Genomic DNA, 23,893 nt, shown 5'->3' on the forward strand with positions numbered 1-23,893 from the left:
TTCACGCCACTACCCCTCAACTACTTCAACTAACCTACATCATGGCAGAGGCCTCTCCAGGCAGACCAGCCCTACCCAAGTCCTGCTTCATAGCAAATCCTCCAGGCAAACGTCCTTGGCTTCCTCTGGGAGGCTGTGCTCGGAAGGTGCCCTCATTTACTTCTGTGGCTCTGAGACATTTAACTAGAGCCCAACACACTTCTTCCTGTTCATATAGTATTGAGTTAACAGATTTTTTTGAGTCAATTTTCACTGGGAAAAACACCATTTCAGGAGCCCCAGTGACCACAATGAAAATGTTCTTACCTCCCCTTACGTGACAGCGGCAACGCCAGGTCCAGGAAACGTTCTGGATCTCAGATAATGGCGTATCCACTCATAGTAAAAGTCTTGATCTTGTTTCACAAGCTATCAAATGCTGCCCAGAGACAGGCAAAAACAGCGTGGCGAGGGGCAAACAGTGCAGGGTCTAAGGCCAGACCGCCCGGGTCCCACTGACAGTGTGGCTTCAGGAGTTTCCTAAACCCTCTGCTCTCCAAGTTTCATGTCAGAAAAATGCAGTGATAACTGTGTCCACCTCGTTTAAATATTTATATATATATATATATATATATATATATATATATATATATATATATATATATATATACACACACACACACACACACACACACATACCCCAAACCTACAGCCCTATAAAGGTCATTACTCCTAGTTATCTTCAAGGCATTGAGCGACCAATAATGAGCCATCCCCCTACTGCTGACCTACCTTACCCCACCCTCCGGAAAACCCACATCCACACCAGCCACACAGGATGAGGCCCGGAAAGGAGCAGGACTGTGTCTTGGGAACTTAAACTCTGGAAGCTGAGTTAAATCAGTGCCACTCAAATCTTGTCACCAACTATCTTGTAAAATTGGGAGATTCCATCTCTGGGGATCTTGAAGGAACCTGAGGCTCTACATTGAGTGAGGTGAGCACTGGTGCTGGAATGAGACGGCAGGGAAAGCAACCGAATCTGGGGTCGCAGCTGCCTGAGGCTTGGGTCCCACCGGGAAAGTGGCACCAGGGCCCTCAGGACAGTGGCGGAGGTCCCAGGAGGCAAGTCCCGGCGCAGAGACTCACGGACTCAAAGCTTGCTCCAGGGCCAGGAGGAGCTGCTGCGCTGACAGCCACGAGGCAGGCAGCCTTCGAGCTCCTCCAGCTGCCATCCTGCAGGCAGGGATGACAGTGCCCAGACCACCCCGGGGTTCCCCCAGCCTGCCAGGCTGGTACTCTTACTCCAGCCACTGACAAGAGTCCCCATGTTCCAAGCTAGGTTGAAACAGTGCCTCAGGCCTCGGGTCACAAGCACCCCCCTGCAGGGCCTCCTACCCAACACCTGGGGATGGCTATTACCACACATCCCCAACTCACAGCAAAACTCAAAAATGAAAGTCGGAAGATACAGCCAGGAAACCAATGCTCAAGAAGCAACTCCAGGGTGACTCTTCCTAGAGCTATTGCTACTAAACATCTTTAAAAACATTTCCAGGGTGACTTCCTAGAGCTATTGCTGTTGAAAATCTTTCAAATTCTTCATTTCAAAATTAGCTTTTATTACACTGTCTTCCCTATTCTACCAAGACTCTAGGAAACAAAACCGTCACAATTTCCAATTCTATCTTATAGCAAGCTAGAAATACACGTTTCCTCAAAGGATTCTACGTGTTTCCTTGGCGATGTCCTTTCCATGCCCCATGCTACTGCCCGCAACAGGGAAGGCTTTTCCAACCCAACCCATCCCATCCCATCCCATCTCATCCCATCCCATCCCATCCCATCCCAACCCAACCGAACCCAACCCAACCCAACCCAAGGGCCCTGAGACAGGCCCCTAACGAATCATCTACCAACTCTTGAGACAGGCTTGCCCTAACAAATCATCTGAAAACTCCATCTTCCATTAAAAACAGTTCTGAGAATGAGCATATTACCACTTTTTAAAAATTACTGTAAAGTGGACAGTGTTCAGTTCTGTGAATTTCGGCACAAATATTCCCATAATCATCACACAAGCAGAACAGTCCAACAGTCCCAAACCCACTCACGGGGCCTCATAGGCATACCCTCCCATTCCCAGCAACCACCCTCTCTGTGTTCTCCCATCCCCTGGGTCTGTCTTTTGCGAGTGTTGTGGCAAAACCCTCGCAAAATCATGATTTCCTGGGCATCGTGCTTGGAGGTGCACCCAGGGTGTCCTGTAATCAACAGCCAGGCCTCGGGGTTGCTGGGTGATTATTATTCCACGTATGGCTGTGGCACATTGTAACCAGTTTTGGGCAACTATAGACAGCGCTATTAACATCTGGGCACAGTTTTTCTTAAACATCAGCTTCTGTTTCTCTAGGGTAAATACACAGGATTGGGGTCACCGGGACCCACGTTTGTGTGAGTTCAGTTTTATAAGAAACCGCCAAGCTGTCTGCACCATGCTGAACCCCAGCATCGCACAGGAGTCCCGACTGCCTGTCCTCACCAGCATCTGGGGCTGTCGGAAGACCTTAGTCAGGCGCTCCAGCAGGGGTGGGAACAAATTCACTGCGGCTTCAGTGCACATCTCGGTGCACCAGTCACGCTGAAGGTCATTTCAGATGCTTTCGGGCCATCCTCCCGTCCTTCTCAGTGAAGCATCTGTTCAGGTCTCTTCCTCTTTTAAGTCAGGTGGTTTGTTCTCTGTCATGAGGCGTGGGAGTCCTGTGCATTCTGGATACGAGTCCTTTGCCGACTGCACGGTTCATAGACATCTTCTCCCCATCTATCGAAAATGTGTCTCTTCAATTCCCTAGGGGTGTCTTTTATATTAGAAGTTTAATTTTCATGAGTCTTACCTACTTGTTTTCTTCCTTGATTATGGATCATGGTATGGATAAGAGCTCTCACCCTAGGTCTCGACAATTTCCGTTTCTTCTACAAGTTGTGTAGATTGGTATTTTACATTCAGGGCTATCGTCCACCTTAATTTTCATACAGAAATTTCTCCCTGTTTTCACTCTTTTGCATACGGCTGTCCCATAATTCCAGCACCATTTGTTGAAAAGACTCAAATTCCACTGAACTGCTTTTGCGTCTTTGGATCTGTTCTGGACTCCACTCTGTCAGCTGACCCGTGTGTCCATCCTGAGCATAATTTATGACTTTAGTGGCCGTCTCTGTGAAAAAAATAATCCTGTCTGGAAGCAAAAACCACATTAGAAATGCTCTAAATAAGATTCTTCCTGTTGTCAGGAGAGCAAAGCCACTGCCCTAAGCAGAGGTGAGGCCTCAACAGCTCCCAGGCACAACCTTAACACACAATGGGGAAGGCAATTCATTTCAAGGGCCACAACCTGAAACCAGCATAGCCGTGAAAACTGCGATAATTTCACAACAGAATGAAATTCATAAAGAACTGCTGAGAAGCGTGTAATAAGTTACATAAATTACTGTTCCTTAAATTCTGATGGTTGACTAGGACAGAAATAGCTTCACGGTACAGTTCAAACGGGAGAAAGGTAGGTAGGGGTGGTTTCCACACCACACAGGGCCTGCAGGAAAGGGACACTCTTCCTCTAAACGGGAGATCCTGGGAGTGATGTGATAAACCATGGTGAGAGGCACGGAACTGTGCAAGCCGGAGTCGCGGCCTTTGCCCCACCACGGAGCCTGTGTCCATGAGCGACGAGGCTCAAATGTCAGGCTGGGGCAACCGAGGCAGTTATCAGGGGACAAGAAAACGAGCGCACGGTGGAGGCAAAGGTCTGAAACTGCGCGGCAACTTCGAGTCAAGTGGGACAAACTGACTCAAAATGCAGATTCCAAACACCATCACAGAGAGCTGTTCCTCGGCTCTGGAAAGGTTAAGTGACTAATGCCCACACTGAGCATCTGCTCCCAGAGACGACCCCGGTGACTTAAGGCTCAGCTCCTCCGAACCCGCGCCGAACCTCAGTGAGGAACTTTGTTGGTATCTTACGGCACATTGACATGTTCCCTTAAAATCTGGTATTTCATCAACAATGCAGGCGCCAGCTTTGACTCATACACATTTCGATTAAACAAGATAATTTACACCCTGACCATGCCAGGTAAGAGGTTTACTACAATCTTTAAACAGAGCCAGAGGCTACAGTCTGCTCCTACACAACACCATGTCTCTACAAGTTCGATGGGTTTTTACTTTCCATGTCTTCACTTGCCTAGTGCTAGAAAGCAGATTAAAAACAGAAGGAACCCCGAAACACTATTGAATGAAACTCAAATATCTTGCAGTCATCATCCTGATGAGATGTTTATTAAACAGAAATGTTCTCCCCTGTAGAAAGCAGCACACATCAACACACACCGATAACTGTCGCCAACATTCCAGATCATCTTCCCTTCCATGGCCACAGTGCAGAGCAATGGATCACGCACACCTGCAGACCCACGGAAAGCGGGGTGACACGGCCGATTCTTGTAGCGAGCAGGCCAAGGTGCACTCAAAGTGCACCTCTTTCCAGAGGGCCTCCACGGAAAGTTTCACATTTATTCCACGAGTTAATGGCACTGCACCAAACATTTCTGTAAGATTCTCTAAGCAAGCTCTTCCTTCTGCCTAAAATGTCCTGACACAAACTGAAAAAGTTCTTGGAGCTGCCAAAGACTTCAGTATCCCCTTAACTATTGTCAAGCACGCCCGTGTGAAGAGACCACCAAACAGGCTTTGTGAGCGCAACATGGCTGTTTATTTCACCTGGGTGCAGGCGGGCTGAGTCCAAAGAGAGTCAGGGAAGGGAGGTAAGTGTGGGGCCGTGTTATAGGATTTGGATAGGTAAAGGAAAATTACAGTCAAAGAGGGGTTGTTCTCTGGCGGGCAGGCGTGGGGGTCACAAGGTGCTCAGCGGGGGAGCTTTTTGAGCCAGGATGAGCCAGGAAAAGGAATTTCACCAAAAAAAAAAAAAAAAAAAAATCATCGCTTCAGGCAAGGACCGGCCATTTTCACTTATTTCTGGTAGAATGTTATCAGTTAAGTCCAGGCAGAGCATTTGCACTTTTGTGATTCTTCAGTTACTTCAGGCCATCTGGGCGTATATACCTGCAAGTCACAGGGCACGCGATGGCTTGGCTTGGGCTCAGAGGCCTGACAACTACAGTCTTTACTTTTAAGGTGTGGGGTAAGATCACATAATCCCCAACTAAGCTCCTGATGCTGTGTGTGGCATCCAGCAACAGCACGTTTCATTCCTGAATTACATTTGACTCACGAGTCCACAGTGAGAACGATTTCTGGTGAATGAAACACCAGGAAGGAGAGTGATTCCGCTGGGCAGCTCTTCACACACGACCCAGGAGCTGAGGGGAGAGGAAGAGGCCCACGCGCGTCCACCGTGTTCACGCCCCCTTCGAATGTGCCCCACTCCTAGAGACCCGGACCCAAGGGAAATCTGACCTGAAAATGGGCAAACCCTCACTTTGGCAGAGGGACAGGGACTCGGGGCCACAACTTGACCTCAGAGCAACACAAGTGCAGACACAGCACCCCAGGACACCCTCCCCACCCAAATTCAAGGAGGAAAACCAACACCCCGCCCCCTTGCGGAAACCCCCGGCTGCTGGAGCAGACGCCTGCCGGCGTGTGCAGCCTCTCCCGTCCCACATTCCGGGCTCAGCACCTGTGCCTCAGCCCTGGCACTGCTCGCCACACCCAAAGGTGTGCCAGGAGGGGCAGGTCCTAAGGTCTCCACAGCACCAAAGCCTGCAGGGCAAAGGGGCCGCTCCCTCCAGCAGGAGTCCAGAAGCACACACTGCACCAGCGTCAAGGCGTGAGAATTCTCCCCTCGGTCTCCGAGTCTCCAGTCTGTTGCCCGCCAGGGTCTTCTGCCAACGGCGAGGCCCAAGCTGGGAGGCACATTTGGTTCTCACCATTTCCCTTGTCAAGATCAATACTGCAAACATATCCAATTCATCCTGTCACTAAAAATGAAATAATCCGCCATCTCCATCACAGATGACGCAATCAGGTTTCCATTACCGGGGTGCTTTTTTTTTCTTCCTATTTTGAGATGGAGTTTCTGCTCTGTCGCCCAGGGTGGAGTGCAGTGGTGCGATCTCGGCTCACTGCAACCTCTGCCTCCCGGGTACAAGTGATTCTCCTGCCTCAGCCTCCCAAGTAGCTGGGATTACAGGTGCCTGTCACCATGACTGGCTAATTTTCATATTTTCAATACAGACGGGGTTTCACCATGTTGACCAGGGTGGTCTGGAACTCCTAACCTCAGGGGATCCACCTGCCTCCTCCGCTCAAAGTGCTGGAATTACAGGCCTCAGCCACCACGCCCAACCATTACTGGTGTAATTTCTAAACCACTCTCTCACACCCACTCCTTTTTTTTTTTTTTTTTTATTAAAGAACCAGCTTTATGGCTATATTTTTTTCCAAGAGAACCAGTTACCCATTTGAAGTACAAATAAGACACCGTGTTTAAAAACCAAAAATGCCAATTTGCACAGAAGTCTCCAAATACCCAGTCGATTTGAGCCTTGAGAATAACATCAAGCTGTTGGCTGAATACAACTTCCCTTTCCATCCCTCTGCCTGTGAATTAGACACAAGGACGAAGCCACGAGCTAGGTACATAAAGGTGGGAACCACCAAGGCAGCCGAGACTCCAAATAAAAGCTGGAAGGACCAACACAAATGCATCACACCCTGCACGCCCTCCTCTCCTTCCTTTTCAGAATTTCCAGAGGATGAAACAGGGACCTCCTCAGACGTCCCATGGTGCAGGCGGCCAGAGGGGAAGGCGGTGGCAGCCTGAATGAAGTGACCGGGAAATCACATTCCACAAACAGAAATTCTCCATGTGCTTTACATCCTCTGTCTCTGAAGAACTATGCCAGTCTAACAGTCGCTAGAAAACCGCCTTCAAGTGTCATTTCCCATTAAGCAAAGAAAACAGTGGTGTGGCATGAGGGAAAAACATAGCCATGTGCTCTGGGCTATGAAATAAGTTTTTTTCTGTTATAAACATATAATTTTACGTTCTCAGTTTTCTCTATAATTGATATGCTTCCTAATTAGCAGACATAGTAATAAAAAGTGAATTCCAAGTGCAAGATCGGAGGACCCGTTCACATGGCTTCAGGTTCTGCTACTGTGTTTCAACTTAAGAAAATGGTTCTGTGCGTTGGTAACAAGGCCTGAGAGTCTGTGTGAGAGTCTGTGTGGCTGTCATCAGGGTTCGTGTTGGCTCCGTAGCAGAGGATGTTACACTGTTACATTATCTTCTACAAAAAATCCTGAAAAAAGGAAGGCTGAATAGACATACACACCCTCCCAAAATAATCCAAATGTCCACCGATATGAAAAACAGATGAATTACAGTTTTCATCAGGAATATTCCTCAGCAGTGAAAACAAACTATAGCCACAGGTGCCAACTAGGATAAAGAAAACCTTTTAAACAAGTTTAAAGTGAACTGACTAGGCGGAATTCCTCGATTACAGGCATCTGCTCCAAAAGGGTACTGTTCTGAATCCTGTGATGTAGAATGATAGTTAGCAACCCTGTTTCAGGGCATATCTAGAAAAAAGCAAAATAATGACTGCACAATTTTAAATTCTTTGTACATTATGACTACTACTATGAAAATTCTGAAAATGTGAAAATCTTCCCAACTGTTATTGGACAAGCTTCAAAATAAATACCCTGGCCTTGCTTGCCACACCCACAGATGTGCCAAAATAAATGAAAATATAGCCCAAGTTTGTAGAATCGAAACCTGAAGATATACAAACCGTCCCTGCCTCACGATCTATACATCATGTAGAAATTTAAGAGCAGGTAGTGACACTGCAATGCAAGCCTCAAACCAACTGGGTATTTGAAAACTTCTATGCAAATTGGCATTTTCGGTTTTTAAACACAGTGTTATTTGTACTTCAAACAGGTAACTGTTTGGTTCCCTTGGAAAAAATATAGCCATAAACCTAGTCTAAAAAAAAAAATACGGGAGTGGGTATGAGAGAGAGTAGCTTAGAAATTTTAAAAGTATCGGCAGGGAGCGGTGCCTCATGCCTGTAATCCCTGTACTTTGAGAGGCAGGCCCCATGGGGCCTTTGAGGACACCGGTCTCCTCTGCTGCCTTCCTGCTGGACTGACCCAACAACATTCACTGGGTTTCCACCCCTGTCTCATTCAACATCCCAAGGGTGGTCTTCATCCTCATCTGGGGCTCAGCTCTGCCCCAATTTCCTAAATCTCTGCCTTCAGAGCCTGAAAATACCTATGCCCAGGGTCACCCTAAGTCCACGTTTACCCCAGAGAGTCCCGATTTTATGTTTTGCCAGCATCACCTTAGTGATCATTTATCCTGTAAATTCCAACTGCCTTCACACCTCACCCCTGCTGTCTCCCAGCAGACCCCACTCAGATGCACATGCCCCAGACCCCACACCCAGGTCTGTGCATGCTGCCCTACTCTGCCCATGTGGGGACCACCTCTCTTTCTTGAGGAATCAGCTGGCTATCATCTCCTTGTGGAGGGCTACCCTCACTTCCAACTCTCTCCAGCCAAGTCAGAAGCCGTCCTCGGTACTTCCCCAAAACTCAGGCCAAGTATGAAGATGGCGCAGATGCTAGCTGTGCCTGGGATGCCATGGGCAGTGTCCCCAGATGCTCTGCACATGGCCCAGGGCACCGCCTGAACACAGCAAGTGCTGAAGAAATCAAACTGACGTGCGCTGACCTCTGATAGGGCCCCCTTCACCATCCACATCTGTCTCCCCTCTGGACAGTAAAATCCACAAGACAGGGAGGGCTTGTCTCACTCATCTTCAAACTCCCAGGGTCACCCTGGTAGGTAAAGGGGACTCAAATGTCTTCTGAAGGAAGCGGCTGGTTAGCTGCCGAGTTAAAGGGCCTCTGAAATTCAGAGCTCTGCATAGGAGTCCAGCACACTTTATTATGAATGACCCCAACCACGGCAGAAGTGGCTGTGAAACCAGTGCTAACCAATTCAGGGTTTGTTCACTGTTTCTCAGTTCATTATCACAACTCATTCTCACAGAGCAGCCGCGCACAGATCCTCAGACGTCTACACAGAGTGGGACGATGGCACCAAGTCACATCAACGTCCTGTTGCAGACTGGGAGACACCGGTCAGACACGGACCCAGGCAGAGCACAGACCTCGCGTTAAATTGGCTCCGTGTAAACAGCACTCCCTGCCAGGCCCTTTCCTATCCGCACAGCTTCTACAAATTCAACTCTCACACCTGACACCTAAGAATACTGCACACCCCCATGTGAACCCCCCATTTACCTCCCAAATGACCTGGCATGGCCGAGTACAAAAAATTTCAACATAAGGGAACTGGAGGGCATGTGGGGCTTTCTCCAGTCCCTGCTGCCTCCTGATGGGAAGGCCCAATGCTTCACACCCCGAGTGAAGGGCGGGTCTCTTCGGCCCCCAGGCTTTGACCTGGAGCTAATCAGCATTAACTAATTTCACTTTCCAGGACCAACTTCAAAGGCCTGCAAAGCCAGAGAAGGGAGAGGAGATGGAACACGTCCTCACCTCAGACCTGTTGCAAGCACGCACTTCTCAGATGCGTCCCAAGGTGCACAGCGTGTCCGTTGCCTGTTTCACATCCACCGACCTGCAGGTCTTCTATGTGGCATCAGCCTCCTGGGCACTGGAAACAAGAGGAATAATGGCAAGTCCCCACTGCAGCAAAGGTGAGGAAAAGGGACCCAACGCAATGGAACTTTCCTTTTTCTGACAGTCTCAAAACAGAGGGAAAATACTGTACAGCCAACTTCCCCTCACACAGGTTTATTTACCTGTGACTCAGAGGCCATGACAGACAACTTCAGGTTCTCACCGATTCCTATTTTCCCCATCCAGGGAGCCTTTGTTTTTAATATCGTACGAACTTGCCATTTTGTAGGCCAAAAACAGCAAATATTGGCAGTTTCCTACAGTTCAACCGAATAAAATATGATCATGGCCTTTTGTGAAACCATGAAGAAAAGGTGGATATCTCAATATATGTTTCCAGACTGGCTTTGTTCCTGAAGCACTAACTCTGTTCACTCAGGATTTTAGACACTGAAGAATAAACATCAATATCCCACCAAGAAAACCAAAAGGATGAAATAATTTTGCATCCACCTTGGAGCCTTTTAGGACAAGGCAGGACACAAACTTTTAAAAAGCTGCAGTTGTCCCTCTGTATACACAGGGACATGGATTCCAGAACATGCCCCGAGTTTACCCAAATCTATGTATCCACAGGACCTGCGGCCACCCTATGGAACCGCATGTAGGAAACGTCGACCCTCCACAAAGCCAGGTTTTTTCAGTAAGGGTTGGTTGGAAAATAATTAACATAAGTGATCCTTCGAAGCTCAAAACCCATGTTGTTCAGGGTCAGCTGCATTTACTACTTCTGTCATATCTGAGGCCTGAAAGCCATCATTCTTGATACCTTAACGTGATGGTTAACAAACTAACTGTTCTGATTAGAAAGAGTAAAAAGCTTATTTTTAAGCTGACAATGAGAGTGGATGCGCTACGGTGAACGGAGAACAGACCTAAGCCATCACCAAGGCTGGGGTGACTGCCTGTGCTCAGACCCACGAGGGCCTGTTCCTCCATCTCCCTCTGCTGAAAGGGATAACCGCTTCTCCCCCACGAGTAAAGGGCCTTTTTAAAATATTCACACGAGAAGTGCTATGAAAAGCTGAAAGGTCACAGATAACATTTTAAAAAATAAACATTAACGTAAGCATTTAACAAGCCCATTATGATTTTTTAAAAAAATGATATTAAGTTCTTGGGTGTGGTGGCTCATGGCCGTAATCCCAGAACTTTGGGTAGCCGAGGTGGGTGCATCCCCTGAGGTCGAGAGTTTAAGACCAGCCTGGCCAACATGGTGAAACCCCGTCTCTAACGAAAATACGAAAATTAGCCAGGCATGGTGGCAGACGCCTGTAACCCCAGTTACTTGGGAGGCTGAGGGAGGAGAATCACGAACCCGGGAGGGAGAGTTTACAATGAGCCAAGATCGTGCCATTGCACTTCAGCCTGGGCGTTGAGTGTAAAACTCCATCCCAAAAAGAAAAAAAAAAAAGTATCAAGTTTTCCTTCCAATGAACCTATCATTCAGCCACCAAGGTATACTATAGCTACTTATTCAGCCATGAGATATACCACAGGAGATATAGGCGAACAGGACACAGTTCTTCCCTGAAAGAAGTCTACACCCTCAACAGAAGGGAGGCGCACACTCCGAATGGAATCGGCATAGGAAACAGATGCTGCTGCAGGTGGAACTGGCCGCACAGAGCACCCGCTCCAGTGTCTGAGAAACAAGGAGCCGTTGGTGCCATCACCTTCCATACCTGAGCTGGGGCAATGGGGAGCCTGTCATCACCACCACCACCACCCGGGACAAAGAGCCCCAGAACCACACAACGAGCTTACAAACTCACCGAGACGATGACCGAGCAATGTGCGTGGAGTGATGCGAACACGCAGACGTTAGGGCCACGCGTGGCGTTGGTTTTGTGCATCAACCTGAGCGTGCCCGGGGTGCCCAGATGGCTGGTTCTGTATTATTTCTGGGTGGGATGCATGTTTGCCTCTGGATTGAGTGGAGACCCATCCTCGCCGGTGTGGGGGACACCACCCTGTCCACCCAGGGCCCGAGTAAAACAGCAAGGTGGGGAAAACTGGGTTCACTCCACCTGTCTGGCTGATAGGCCAGTGACATCTGTCTTCTGCAGCCCGTGCTCCTGGGTCTCAGCTCCTCAGACCCGGGTGGGATCTGCACCCTCCGCTTCTCAAGTCTTCAAGCCACACCCTCCCAGGACTCTAGCTTGCAGGCTGTGGGTCCTGGGGCTTCTTGGACTCTGTAGCCCCTGCAGCAAGCCTCCCCCTGGAGACACACGCACACCCGGCTGGCTGTCTCTCTGGAGAGCCCTGACTAAAAGCCGCCCCTAAAAGTGGTCTTCAGAGTTTCTTTCTAGCCCTAAGATCCCAGCGCCCCTCCTACAATTCTAGGCGGAAAGGTGAACGGAGACCAATGGACAGAGGTGTGTGCGAGGACACGCCAGGCAACCGCACTGGGCAGGAGGGCACTAACGCTCACTAAGCAAAGAATCAATGTTGCTTGCCACAAAAATGAGAACCGTAAAGATTTCTTCAAACAGAAATGAGTTTGTTTCATGATTTGCTCTTAATACATAAGAAAGCATAAAAGTAGGCCTATTAACAATTACGGAAGTCTTTAGAGGCCCTTGAACTACTTCTGTCCCTTTGTGTTTTTATAGAAAATAAGCCTGAGGTTAAAGAGAACAATATCACTGGCCACAGCTGGGGCCACGCGAGGACACAGCTTATACCCCTGAGGTCCCTGGCTGCCCCGAGTCCTTCCCTTGCTATTTATGGCAATGTGGGAGAAACCAGGACGTCTGAGCATGGACCTGACCGTGCTCCCAGGGACCGAGGAAAGCACCTATCTGTCCAGTCTTCTCTCCACCCCGCCGTTCCCTCCTACCCAGACTCTTGGGCTGACGCGGCTCATGCACTCAGCAGCGCCATCATTAAACGTTTAGCTTCGCATCACAAGGGCCTCCTCTGGCCTCCTCTGACCACTCCTGAACCTGCAACCTAGAAGGATGGGGTTGCAGTGATCTGTCATTGCACTACTGCACCCAGCCTGAGAAACAGAGTGAGACTCTCAAAAACAAACAAACTAAAACAAATTAAAGGAGTTCAAATGAACTCGCCCATACCCTTTAAATTTTCATTTGGGTACATGGGGTGATCTAGTTCCTTTTTCCCTTGCAATACACGAATAATCTAATAATTAAATATAATCTAACAATTAAATGGGAAAATTTAATTATTTTCCCATTTCATTATTCCCCATCTCAGGGAAAAAGTTAAAATTATTCCCTATTTCAGGGAAAAAGGTAAAAATCATTTTAAACCTTCCTTCCACAAAACAGTATACTCAGTCATCTCTATCTGCTGTATCATGTGGAATTCAGCTTCACATGTCTACAATACAGTTTTTGTTAAACAGTGTTTATATAGACAGGCAAGAGAAAGAAACACTTGGTCTATGTAGAAGCAGCAGAAGACACGTTTTAACAGAAAAGGGAGAAGATACCACCGTGTGAATCTGGAAATTCTGTCCTCATCTTGTCCACACACACAGAAAACACCCAAGCACGTGCCTAGTGTCCAACAGGAGCACAGAAAGGACAGGGATCCCTCCAGTTGTTTAATGACCAGCCCCACTTGTCACCGCCACATAACAAAATCCGCATGGCAACTTCAGCACGTTTCATTCACGATTCCACGGAAATCAGGCTGAAGAACATACAGATGTTTTGCCCACATTTAAAAATCCAAGTATGGGACTCATAGAAGTAAAACACACTATGGGTTCACTTAACTTTTCCAAATTTTTCCTTGGAGAAACCTATAAAGTTCTTGTCAGTTACATCCTTAAGTTTTTCAATAATTTTTCAATGCAAAGGTCGGGCAAGACTTGTAAATAGGTACACACATACGGCCCGGCGCGGTGGCTCACACCTATAATCCCAGCACTTTGGGAGGCCGAGGTGGGCAGATCACGAGGTCAGGAAACCGAGACCATCCTGGCTAACACGGTGAAACCCCGTCTCTACTAAAAATACAAACAATTAGCGAGGGGTGGTGGCGGGTGCCTTTAGTCCCAGCTACTCGGGAGGCAGAGGTTGGAGAATTGCATGAACCCGGGAGGCGGAGCTTGCAGTGAGATCGCACCACCGCACTCCAGCCTGGGTGACAGAGGGAAACTGTCTCAAAGAAAACAATGGAGGTACACACATACATACCACGTTCTTCTCTCAAAGAGACGGGCCCTTTTTTAAGATTCCAGAAGTAAATGTGGTTGTCACCCTGCTTTTGAGAGGATGAGCTGTGTTTTAAGCATGAACACACTTTCCTCCATGCACCAAGGATGCACCATGGGGGCAGTGCTACCGCCGCCTCCCCAGTCTCTGCTCAGGGTGGGGCAAGGGGAGCTCAGTTGTCTCCCGTATACACCGTCAACAGGCCAGGTGCTCAGAAGGAGGCTTCCAGGACTCGCTGTAGGCATTCGTTAGCAGGGTAGGCAGTGCCTCGTGCTGGTGGGCATCCAGCAGTAAGGGGGTCTTGCACTTCACTCCCTGGGCCCAGCCCCAGACAGAGGGGAAAGACACACCTGTATCGTAACTCATGTATATTTATAGACACACAGAGACTCTGCAGTGCAAGGTGCAGAACTAGAAGGAATCATGGAAATAAGAGGGAAGACATTTGGTTACAACTGGCAGAGCCACCTCAAGCCTCAGCATTTCCTGCCGGAGCCCTCACTGACCAGACTCCTCCAGGGTCACTGCCACTGCGTTCCCCAGCTCATGACAGGGCAGACAGTGACAGAGCCTCAGAACAACCTCCCACTCCTTCCTCACCAGCCCAGGGGACGAGCTGTCCCAAAGCCTGAATGCGGGAACACAGAGGTGATTGAGCAGAAAGGGGGACAGGAACAATGGCCGCGGGTGAGCAGATATTGCGGGGCACCCCAGCAGCCCTTTCCACCTTAAAGAGGACGGCCATGGGTGTGCGGATGCTCCCGCGTGACCCAGCCGTCCTTTCCACCTTATAGGGGAATGGCCACAGGTGTGCGGATATTCCCGGGTGCCCCAGAGCCCTTTTCACCTTAAAGAGATTTTCACAGTCTCATATCAGTCTCCAAACTATTCAGTGAGGTTGGAGGAGTATCACTGTGGACCAACACCGATTGGCACCAAGTAAGGGCAATTTTATAACCATGTCTCAACCATGAAACAATCAGGTCTTTGGCCATCTGATCTAAGCTTTTTCTATAACAAAGTTGGATAATTAAGTGGAACTTTGGTTTTCCAAAGCTTGTTACAGAAACCACATCTTCCTAGGTGTGGCTCTGTGATGTCACGTGCACACATCAGTAGCCAGGCTTGCCAAGACTCACGGCACATTACACGTTCACCTGAGAAGGCTGCTCAATCACTGAGGGCTCTGGCGTGCTCTGAAATGAATTTGCCACTTCGGCCTACACTCTCCTCCCTTGTTTGGTTAAAGAAACCCAAAAAGCAGAATTTGTTTTGGCCAATCGCCTGCTGACCCAACTGCAGAGGTTTTCATTAGAGTACTTTCATTGCATCATAGAAAGCAAAGTCATAGAGATCAATTCATGATTACCACTCCAAAGGTTTAGTAAATCTCCAAATAATCAGGCAAACATTTTAAGAAGCTACATTAAGGTTTACAATACTCAAAATTTAAAACTACATCCATACTTCAAAAAACCACCATTCCCATTTTAGATGGCCAAATGCATATGAGAAAGAAAGAAACGTGCTGAGCGCATTTTTTGGGTCATCTTATGGAGAAACTGCCACTTTAAAAATGGCTCTAGTTCCTGGCTCCAGATGGGTGTGGCGGGTTGTCTCACTCAATTTCAACTCCACCTGAAGCTGGGACACTAGAAATCCATTCCCAGACTCCAGGGCACAAGAATTTCCACTTCTGGAAACAGCCTGGAATGCAGACGTGTAGCAGAGAATCCTTTCCTGCCCACCCTAACCGTCCTCTGTGGAAGGCAACAGTCAAAGACAAGTCCACCCCCCTAGGCGCAACTGCACCACGAAGAACCATTGCAAGGTGGGAGGTGATTGATCAGTGGGAACAGACAGTTTAGCTAGTCACTTATAAGGCAGAGATGGGGGGTTTCAAGGCCTGTGTCTGGCCTTCTCCTCGGTAAATGGTCATCCGCCAGTCAGCCTAAGCCACATGGGAAGGGGCTTCTTGCAGTAAAAGTGGGGGCCTAGTTGTGGGGAGGGGGAATGTCTTAACCACCACTGTTTTACAGGATCACAGGGCTCAGGAAACGTTCAGTATTATCACACACCAAGGTTTTTACAGTCTGAAGAAAAGTACAGTCCTAAGGTGTCAGTTCTCAAAGCCTTAAGTTCCTCCTGCTAAGATTCCCAGAGGGTCTCAACTTCTTGCACTGAACCCCAACATGCACAGGCACCTGCATCTTCCTCCTGCAGCAAATGCACATGAGAAGGCTGTGGCTCTGCTGCAGTAATGATGCCATGCAGCCCTAACACCGTGGCAGAGCAATGGCTCTGGCCTGAATGTCCCCAAAACCTCATGCTGAAACCATCTCCGATGGGATACATTAAGAGGTGGGACCTTTGGGAGGTCCTGCTCTCAGGACTGGGGTTGGTGTCCTTGTTGGAAGATGGAGGAGCCCTCCTGCTCCTCCACCATATGAGTCCCGATGAGACGCCTGCTGCCACGCAAGACCCGGTGAGATGCTGCCGTCTGTATGCCACAGGCCCTGGAACACCAGATGTGCAGGTGCCTTGACTTTGGACTGCCTTGACCTTGGACTTTTCAGCCTCCAGAGCTGTGAGCAATAAATGTCTCTTTACAAATCACCCAATCGACAGCAGCCGGACAGAGAGACAGTAATGTTACAACATGAGTCACTTTCTCAGTGGGCCAGAGGCCTCCCCATGAGCCACCACCGTAAAGCAAGAACTCCCTGGAGGATGCAAAGGGGTTCACAAGGAATTCTACCCAGCACCAGGGTGTCTGTCCTTTCTCGTAGGAAGATAGCTGAGCCATGGCAGGAAACTACGGGGTGGGTGGGGCTGGACAGTAATGTGTCACCTGCTCACCTAAGCCTCAGTCTCCTGCCTCTCATCATGACAGCGGGGGTAACCCCCTCACCTGAGCTGTTGGGGGAGGTAAGAGTGTTGGGTGATTAACAATTGTTAGCTCCACAGAAATTAGGCAAAGAATCCGCCCCTACGTCTTATAAAACCAAACCAGCCCAGGAATTCCACATCACTACTAATTTGCATGGGAAAATGCTGGATTCTCATAAGTTCTGGCATGTCATTTGTATTGATAAAGTTTGCAGAGTTGTCATATACTAAGTATATAAAACAGAAAAAAAAAATCATGCAATTTGGAGGTTGAAGCAGGAGAATCACTTGAGTACAGGCGGCGGAGGTTGCAGTGAGCCGAGGCCGAGCCACTGTACTCCAGTCTGGGTGACAGAACGAGACTCGATCTCAAAAAAAAAAAAATTTGCTGTTTCATGCTAGTAAAGTGGGCAGATTCTACATGCCAACTCTTATTCAAAGGTCGCCTAACACTGACTCAGGAACTCTGGCCCTGATGTGCTTGAAGTTTTCATCCTAACAGTGTTAAAGACCACTCCCCCAGGAGCTCTGAACAAGTACTCCAGGTAGACACTGAACAAGACCACTCTCTGACCGAAATCTAACTTCACAGACCCAAACTACAGAACCACAGAAGACACTGCTTCTGTCCAACTTTGTGTTCTGCCACCGTTTGTGTCCGTTATTTCCTACAAATCATCTCATTAGAATTTAGGGCACACAAAAGGCCGATACAACAGGGTTACTTTTCAAAGGTTTGGAGGTGAAGAACAGATACACTGCATTAACTTCCTATTGCTGCTGCAACAAATTACCACAAACGCAAACCTCCTCTCAGCCCTGGAAGTCAGGAGTCCCAGGGCTGAAGTCAAGGGGTCAGTAGGTTGTGCTCCTGCCTGGAGTCTCCCAATTCATAGAGGCCACCATGCAGCTTGGTTCACAGCCCCACACCCCTCTGACCACTGCCCCGGCCTCAGCCCTGCACCCCTCCAGCCCCTGCCCCACCCTTGGCCCATGCCCCTCCGGCCCCACTCCACCCCCGCCCTCAGCCCCACAGCCCTCTGGCCTCTATCTCATCCTCAGGTCTCCTCCTCTGAGGCAGACTCTCGTACTCCCTCCCATCAATGCACATATGAGGACGCTAGAACCCACCTGGACAACCCAGGGTCCTCCCCCATCCCACTGTCCGTTACAGTCACATCTGCAAAGCCTCTTTTGCCATGGAAACTTCATTATACTAACAGTCATTTAACAAGTCCATTATAATGATGTAAAAATTGGCATTGTTTGCCTCCTAATGAACAGATCAGTCACCCATGTAACCTATAAATATTTAACTATTAAATATACAATACTGTAGGGGACAAAGATGAGGAAGACGGTTCCTTCCTGAAAGATGATTGGACCCTAGATGGAGGGATGAACATTCTGAACAGAATCAACCTAACTCAACATTTGAGTCCGAGAGGCCAAGCAGTAAGACTTTCAAAAAAGCAACCAGAAAGTCTGTACCGTGCCTGTAGTTCACAGCTGAGCCTGGCGTCATGAGCACGAGCGTGCGGACATGCATACCAGGCCCAAGTTTAAGATCAAATATAAAGAGCTTTCAACCGTAGTATTTAACTAGATCTTATTACACAATAGCTTCTTGATTACAGTTTTTGTCCAAAAAGTTCTCTGTAATTAAAGAAATTAATTTTCCCCTAAAAAACACTTCTCCATCTATCATCCCATAAAAACTAAATGGGTATATTAAAGAAAAAAGACAAATGTTTGACTTCGGGGGTTTGCCTATGACTTGGATAAGCATGATTTTCTTCTGGCCAAGCAGGGAGCAGCTGGACCAGACTGGAGGGAAGGAAAAACAAATTTCCACTCTGACCTCGTTTGGGCACCAGAGTCTTCGCTGTCAGAATGTGGGTGTGGTGCTTCCCACACACCAGCCTCTGACAAAACTCAGCCCAAGGGTGTGGGAAAAGGCCTTCTACTTCTGAAAAATCTATAAAGTACAGACACATCAAAAGCTTCAGAAGACTGTACAGTGCCAAGGAGACCACTGCACCCTTGGAGTTTACAGAAAATGGTCAGCATCACACGTGCCTGAGGTCCAGGTTCAGCTCCCAGCTGCCGCGACACCGTGAGCGCAGTCCTGGCTTCCCCTCTGATGCAGAGAGCTGGAAACTCCGCTGGCAGCACTCAGAGCTCAGAACATTCTAGATGAAAGCAACGTGTTCCTTTTAAAATGGGGAACCGGGGCAGCACAACTGAAGCTCTATGACTGTCTCAACTACTGGGTTTCGGGGTAGCATTAGGAAATCGTGAGAATCTAAATCTCAATTTCATACAGATTCCAAACTCACTGCAGGTTCCAGAATTTCCTGAAGCATTCTTCCACTTTATCACTCAGGATTCCCTTGCCAAACCTAATAAACTCTAAATTCCTTACGGAAAAGCCACCATAAGCACCACCACAAATAAGATCAACTGACGCCCGCCCTTTGCACCAAACCTATAAACTCTTACTCACACAAGACTGTGCTGGAGGCAGCTCTCAGCTGAAGCCGAATCCGTGAGACTTCATTATCCCCATTTTGGATCGAGTGCGAAGACTGTCAGCAAACCAGGACCCCAGTGTGAAGCAGAGAACAGATTCTCTGACACCTGCCTGAACATTTTCTTCCCACCTGTCTTGGATACTGAGCACCCTCAGAGCTACTGAGTCACCCACATTTGCAGGTCATTTATCCAGCCACCAGGATAACATAATTATGCGATAAAAATGCCTTCTCAGGGCTTTGTCATACTCAACAAGGCAGCTCAGAAGGCTTGGTAAGCCCAAGAAAGGGGGAAGCGTCCTCCAAATAGACAAAGACCAAGGAAAACCATGCAGAGACTCTCTCAAGACAGCAGAAACAGAGCCCGCTGTAGCCTTTCAGGCCCTGCTGGCCACAGCCCTGCTTTAGGTGGCACCATTTCCACAGATGCAGCCTGCTGGGCCCATTTGAAAGGTCCTGCTTGCCACACTCACCCCCACTTCCAGTTTCTGCAAGACCCGCTGCAGCCCCACTCCACCCCGGGGGCCAACTGTTCAAGTTTTCCCGGCGAGACCCCTCAGAGCCTGCACAGCGTCTGAGACTGGGAAGCACCAAGGATCCAGAAACGCACAAACCCGTTCTCTTCATGTTGCTTTCTGGGTTCCAAGTTGTCTTAAGAACGAGTCTTGCATAAACCCCGGACTGGGGAGCCAGTCACAGCCCAGCAGCACCCAGCTCATGTGCTCCACCCACCCCACAGAGGACCACGGAGGCCCCAGCACACTCTGTCCGGGGCAAGACACCAGAAACAGCCACAGTTCAGGGTTCTGCCACCCACCCCGCTGCCGTAATTACCTGCTGTGATCTGAATTCTCATTGGTTGGGTAGGTGATCCCACAGCTCCGCTGCCCTAATTATCTGCTGTGATCTGAAATTGCATTGGTTGGGAAGGGGATCTCACTGCTCAAGCACTCCCTGCTGCCTCCTTGCAAACAACATAAAAAATCCAAAACCCCTCTTAAAGAACGTTTACTATAACCTCAAAACAAGACACATCACGAGACCAGGGAAGATACATACGCACATCTGACAGCTGGTGGGCATCAGTGACCGACGCCACGGCTTCCGTGTGGCGTGTGAAGCGGGAGGCCTGTCACGGTGACTCAGGCTGGGGTCTGAATGGGGGTATTCCAAGCAACTAGGCAACCAGGACGCACACCCCAAAACCCAAGTCCCCGCAGTCATGTACCTGGCAGAAATGCTGCGTGGCCATTGACACCAGTTGTGAACCAAGACCGATCTGCGTCCTGTGGCCCTCACAACGTCCGTACACGTCTGGGCCCAGCACAGGCACGCATGGCACCCTGCTCACCTCCAGTGGAGCTCTCTCCTGCCAAGGGGGATGGCCCTGAAGTCCGTTGAGATTTCCAAAGCTCTACAAAGTCGTCCTTCCTCCTGCTTGTTCAGAAGACCTAAAGCCCTGAAGACACCAGTGAGAATTGACCTAGCCTCTTAAGGCAGCTCAAACACCTAAACACAGGAACGCTGGACCTCTCTGCCCTCGGGAGCAGCCAATAACCCACTGGGCTAAGCAGAAGGCACAGATGTCACATCCAGAAGCCAGTGGCGCTCACGTTTGCATTCCAGGAGCCGCCCATGTGAGTCCCTCCAAGGCTTCCAAGTCCCACTTGATTGTTTTCATCGTATCTCTATAACATCAGAGACATTATATCTCATGGTATCTATGAGATTCTCTCTACTTTTATGAGCATATATGCTCCCTGACTTACCGTGGGATGAAACTGTTCCAATAAACCCAGCGTAAGCTGAAAATATCCTAAATAGAAAGTGCATTTGACATCATAGTTTCAACTTACAATGGGTTCATCCAGAGGCAGCCCATCTCGGGCCGAACAATGCACTGAGTGTGACTAGTTCACACCATCACAAGGTTGAAAAAAAAAATCACAAATGTAACCATTGTGAGCCAGGGACCATCTGTATTGTGGCTCCTGTCTTCAGAGACAACAGAAACCTCTTCTTAGACAAGAATCACAATTTATAATCCTCAAAATGTTAAACTTAGTTTAACAATCTACAGATTCAAACGAAGCCAAAGTAGGCCCACAAGACCGTTTGTGCCATTCGCTAAGACACACAACTCTGTAATAACCCTCATCACAGCCCCTCAGGGTGAGTCCCAGAGGCGGCTGTGGCTTGTAGCTACAGACACTAACAAAACCACAATCAGAGTACGCAGGTGCAGTCAAGTCATATGACTTCTCCACTAGCATATGCACAAATGTTTATCAGCAAATCTGATCTTTGCTTTACCTCCCTCCCATGACCTAAAAAGGAGTCCACCACACACACACACCACACTTCAAAAACATAATTCGTACTTGCTTTCAATTCTGGGCATTTAGAATAAACCTAATGGGTGATTAAACCTCTCCTCCAACCCATTGCTTAGTCTTCTTAGAGGATGAAGGATTTTGCGTAACACAAGTCAGCATATAAAAGATCTTGTATAGAAACAAACTTTCAAGTTGTCCTCATTATAGTGATTCAACTAATATACAAAGGACCCAACACACAGCACAATGTCTATTAGAAGAATGATTAATTTGTTCCCCTCAAAATCCTAATATCTACACAGAAAAAATACCCGATACACATTTTATCATTCTTTACCAGTATAGTCATACAAAGGAGTATCACAAAAGCAAAAGAACACATTTGGTTTCACTCGCAGTTCTAAATTTAATATAAAATTGCTAAAACCACCAAGACAAACATGACTATGAAATATTTAACGATCTTCACCTAAATTCAAGTCACTATTCAATCACCAATACCTCTGCTCTCCTTACAGGAACTTTCCAAAAGTAAATTCTGGAATTAACAGGACAAATTTTTCTAGTGAGAGAAAGTAGGAAGAAATTGGTTGAAGGTGGTTCCTTGGCTGTCAAACTTTTTCTCCATAATAGTTTGTAAAATAAAAACATCAAACAGATCTTTACATTAACTTACAATCTATCAAGCAATACTGGAGCAAGCTTTAAATATTAGCCACATTCTGTCAGGGCTGACTCACATTAAATCACCATCAGTCTCATGTCTTGCAGCATCCACAGCTCATCTTCTCAAAACCACTTAAGATTTCATAATTAACTCAATTAAACAATCTAAGTCCTCTCCTTGATCATTGACATGAAGGGATAATTTTCCCCCAAAATAGTACCTCTTTCCTTGACATGATTTAATCTGTAGTTAGAGTATTTAACAGGATTTCTTTCCTTCTTAGAAAATAAAATATACACCTTTCCAATAAGAAAAACACTAACTGATAATGCTATAGCTTAACCAGGTCAAAAGGGTTTTTTTTTTTTTTTTTTTTTTTAAGTTAAAAAAAGAACCTAACTGCATCTTTGGACCTTATGTGAGGTAGTGTCCAGGGTCACTGGGACCCCCACTTGGTCAGTGCAGCTGGGTACCAATTAAAGACAGAAACCCAAGGGTTCACTCGAAGCCCCTTCCCAGCTCTTCATCCTAGTGGAAACCATGGGCACAAAGGAAAGCGGCATTCCACGGAGGACTTTGGGGAATGGCTGCTTGAGAACATCAAAGTGGCTCACGTCCCCCGAGTATAAAGCCAGTGACTGCTCTCAGCTTCAATGCAGCACCATCCACAGCAGCCAAGATCTGGAATCACCTGAGTGCCCGTCAACAGGGGATGAAGGGAATGTGGCCCGAACATTCACAGGAGCAATACTCCACCATACAGCTGAGATCCCTGTCATCCGAGACAGGATGGATGGAGCTGGAGGACATTACGTTAAGCAAACAAGCCAAGCAAAGAAACGGAGCATGTTCTCACTCATAAGCAGGAGCTGAGAGCAGATCTCATGGAGGCCAAGAGTAGGTGGTCAACAGGGCCCAGCAGAGTCCACTCATAAGCAGGATAGGCAGAGGCTCATAACGGGCACAAACACACAGCCTAATGGGAGCACAAGACCTACTATTGATAAATCAGCAGGGGGATGGCAGTGGGTCATCTACTGTGTATTTCAAAACAGCTAGGAGAGAATAACTTGACATTATCAGCATAAGGAAAAGAAACTATTTAAAGTGAAAGACATCCCAAGTACACAGATTTCATCAATATAGGGATGAATCAAGAAATCACATGCACTCTGAAAATATGTACACATATTATGTATCAACAAAAACAAAAACCAATGACAGAACCATTTGCGAAGCATGTGCAGGAGAAGAATGGGAAGCCTGATATGGTGTGGCTGTGTGTCCCCACCCAAATCTCATGCTGAACTCTAACCCTTTGTTGGAAGTGAGCCCTGGTGGGAGGTGACTGACTCATGGGGGTGGTTTCTAATGGTTTAGCACAATCCCCCTAGTGCTGTCCTCATGATAGTTCTGAGATCTGCTTGTTTGGAGGTGCATGGCACCTTCCCCTTCACTCTCTCTCCCCTTCCAGCCATGTGAAGACATGCCTGTCTCCCCTTCACCTTCCACTCTGTTTCCCCAGAAGTAGAAACCTGTATAGCCCACAGAAC

General features: G+C 48.0%; 1 protein-coding gene across 19 annotated transcripts in view; it reads right to left on the reverse strand.

The window, feature by feature from the left end:
• The window catches only part of LOC139361593 (disco-interacting protein 2 homolog C-like), a 190,779-nt gene that overhangs the window by 114,504 nt on the left and 52,382 nt on the right, over positions 1 to 23,893 (reverse strand). For 6 of the 19 annotated variants that reach the window (XR_011619143.1, XR_011619144.1, XM_071090203.1 and 3 more), the window contains exons 1-2: positions 20,566 to 23,489; positions 9,581 to 9,698 (exon numbers count right to left, since the gene is read on the reverse strand). The exons of 2 other annotated variants lie outside the window; for them this stretch is intronic. Coding sequence is in view for 1 of the 17 variants with exons in the window: in XM_071090192.1 (XP_070946293.1) it covers positions 21,107 to 21,170 (64 nt within the window). In the remaining 16 variants the exon portion in view is untranslated. Of the gene's footprint in view, positions 1 to 9,580; positions 9,699 to 17,940; positions 18,996 to 19,309; positions 19,392 to 20,171; positions 20,406 to 20,565; positions 23,490 to 23,893 lie in introns of those variants that run through there. 11 more of the 19 variants (XM_071090204.1, XM_071090201.1, XM_071090200.1 and 8 more) reach the window with 7 other exon arrangements.

Source organism: Macaca nemestrina, unplaced genomic scaffold (genome assembly GCF_043159975.1).
Source record: "Macaca nemestrina isolate mMacNem1 unplaced genomic scaffold, mMacNem.hap1 Scaffold_67, whole genome shotgun sequence".
NCBI lineage: Eukaryota > Metazoa > Chordata > Mammalia > Primates > Cercopithecidae > Macaca > Macaca nemestrina.